The following is an 845-nucleotide window of genomic DNA, read 5'->3' on the forward strand; positions in this document are numbered from 1 at the left end:
GAAAGAATGTGGCTTATTGACTTCAAAAGGCAACACTTGAAATTGCATTTTTCATGTTGAGATAATTGATATATGTTCGTGAACAAATTCAGCCTTTCCAAAGGTAAAAATGTTGTAGTTTGCATGTATAATATATTCAGTTGTTAAATGGTTACATGAAAGATTTCGCGAATTACAATTTTAAACCTTACATAGCAACATCCTTTACACATAAATTTGATGTTTCTTAGCTTCAAGATCTCAAGCTTCTAAAATTTGGGGATGACAAAAATAATTAGGTGCGGTTTTGCAAATGGGAAGGACTTTGGGTGTGGGAAGAAAACAGGGAAGGGGGGAAGTTGTGATTCTCAAACTCTTTCACATTCCATTTCTTATGTCTGGGTTTTGTTTTCTCAAACTCAAATCACTCCTCCAGTGGATCTGCTTCTGAATTTGGTATATAGTTCCAGTATGATGTTATGTTTATTCGTGTATATGGAGAAGATGCCTGAGTTAAAATAACTTAAAAATGTTTTAATCTGTGAAAGGAAATACTGCCATGCATCTGACCTGTTGATTGATTGTAGGTGTTGGCGTAGATGTTTGACGTGAACATGTTTGCTCTGTTGATTTGTTGTTGCTTGTTTCATAAGCCATGCATATTGACTTTTATTTTCTTTGATACTTTGCTATCAGTAGATTTAAACATTGTAATCTTCTTTTTGCTATGAGTATATTTATGCTGTTTTATATATTTTGTTTTAGTTTTCTTGTTGATTGTTAGGTTAGCAAATTTGTATGTCACGTAAGTTTTTAGTTTTCCTTCCCTCTCCCAATTTCTTATTCCTTTCACCGTCCATTCAATA

The 845-nt window shown here is 33.1% G+C and overlaps 1 protein-coding gene across 1 annotated transcript in view; it reads left to right on the forward strand.

Moving 5' to 3' along the window:
• The window catches only part of LOC148193360 (GBF-interacting protein 1-like), a 6,894-nt gene extending 6,316 nt beyond the window's left edge, over nucleotides 1-578 (forward strand). The window contains exon 9 of the mRNA XM_088099406.1: nucleotides 567-578. Coding sequence (XP_087955532.1) covers nucleotides 567-578 — 12 coding nt within the window. The remainder of the gene's footprint in view (nucleotides 1-566) is intronic.
• Nucleotides 579-845: the final 267 nt, after the last annotated feature.

The sequence above is a fragment of the Vigna umbellata genome, chromosome 9, assembly GCF_029865625.1.
Source record: "Vigna umbellata cultivar VRB3 chromosome 9, Vumbellata_1.0, whole genome shotgun sequence".
NCBI classification, from domain to species: Eukaryota; Viridiplantae; Streptophyta; class Magnoliopsida; order Fabales; family Fabaceae; genus Vigna; species Vigna umbellata.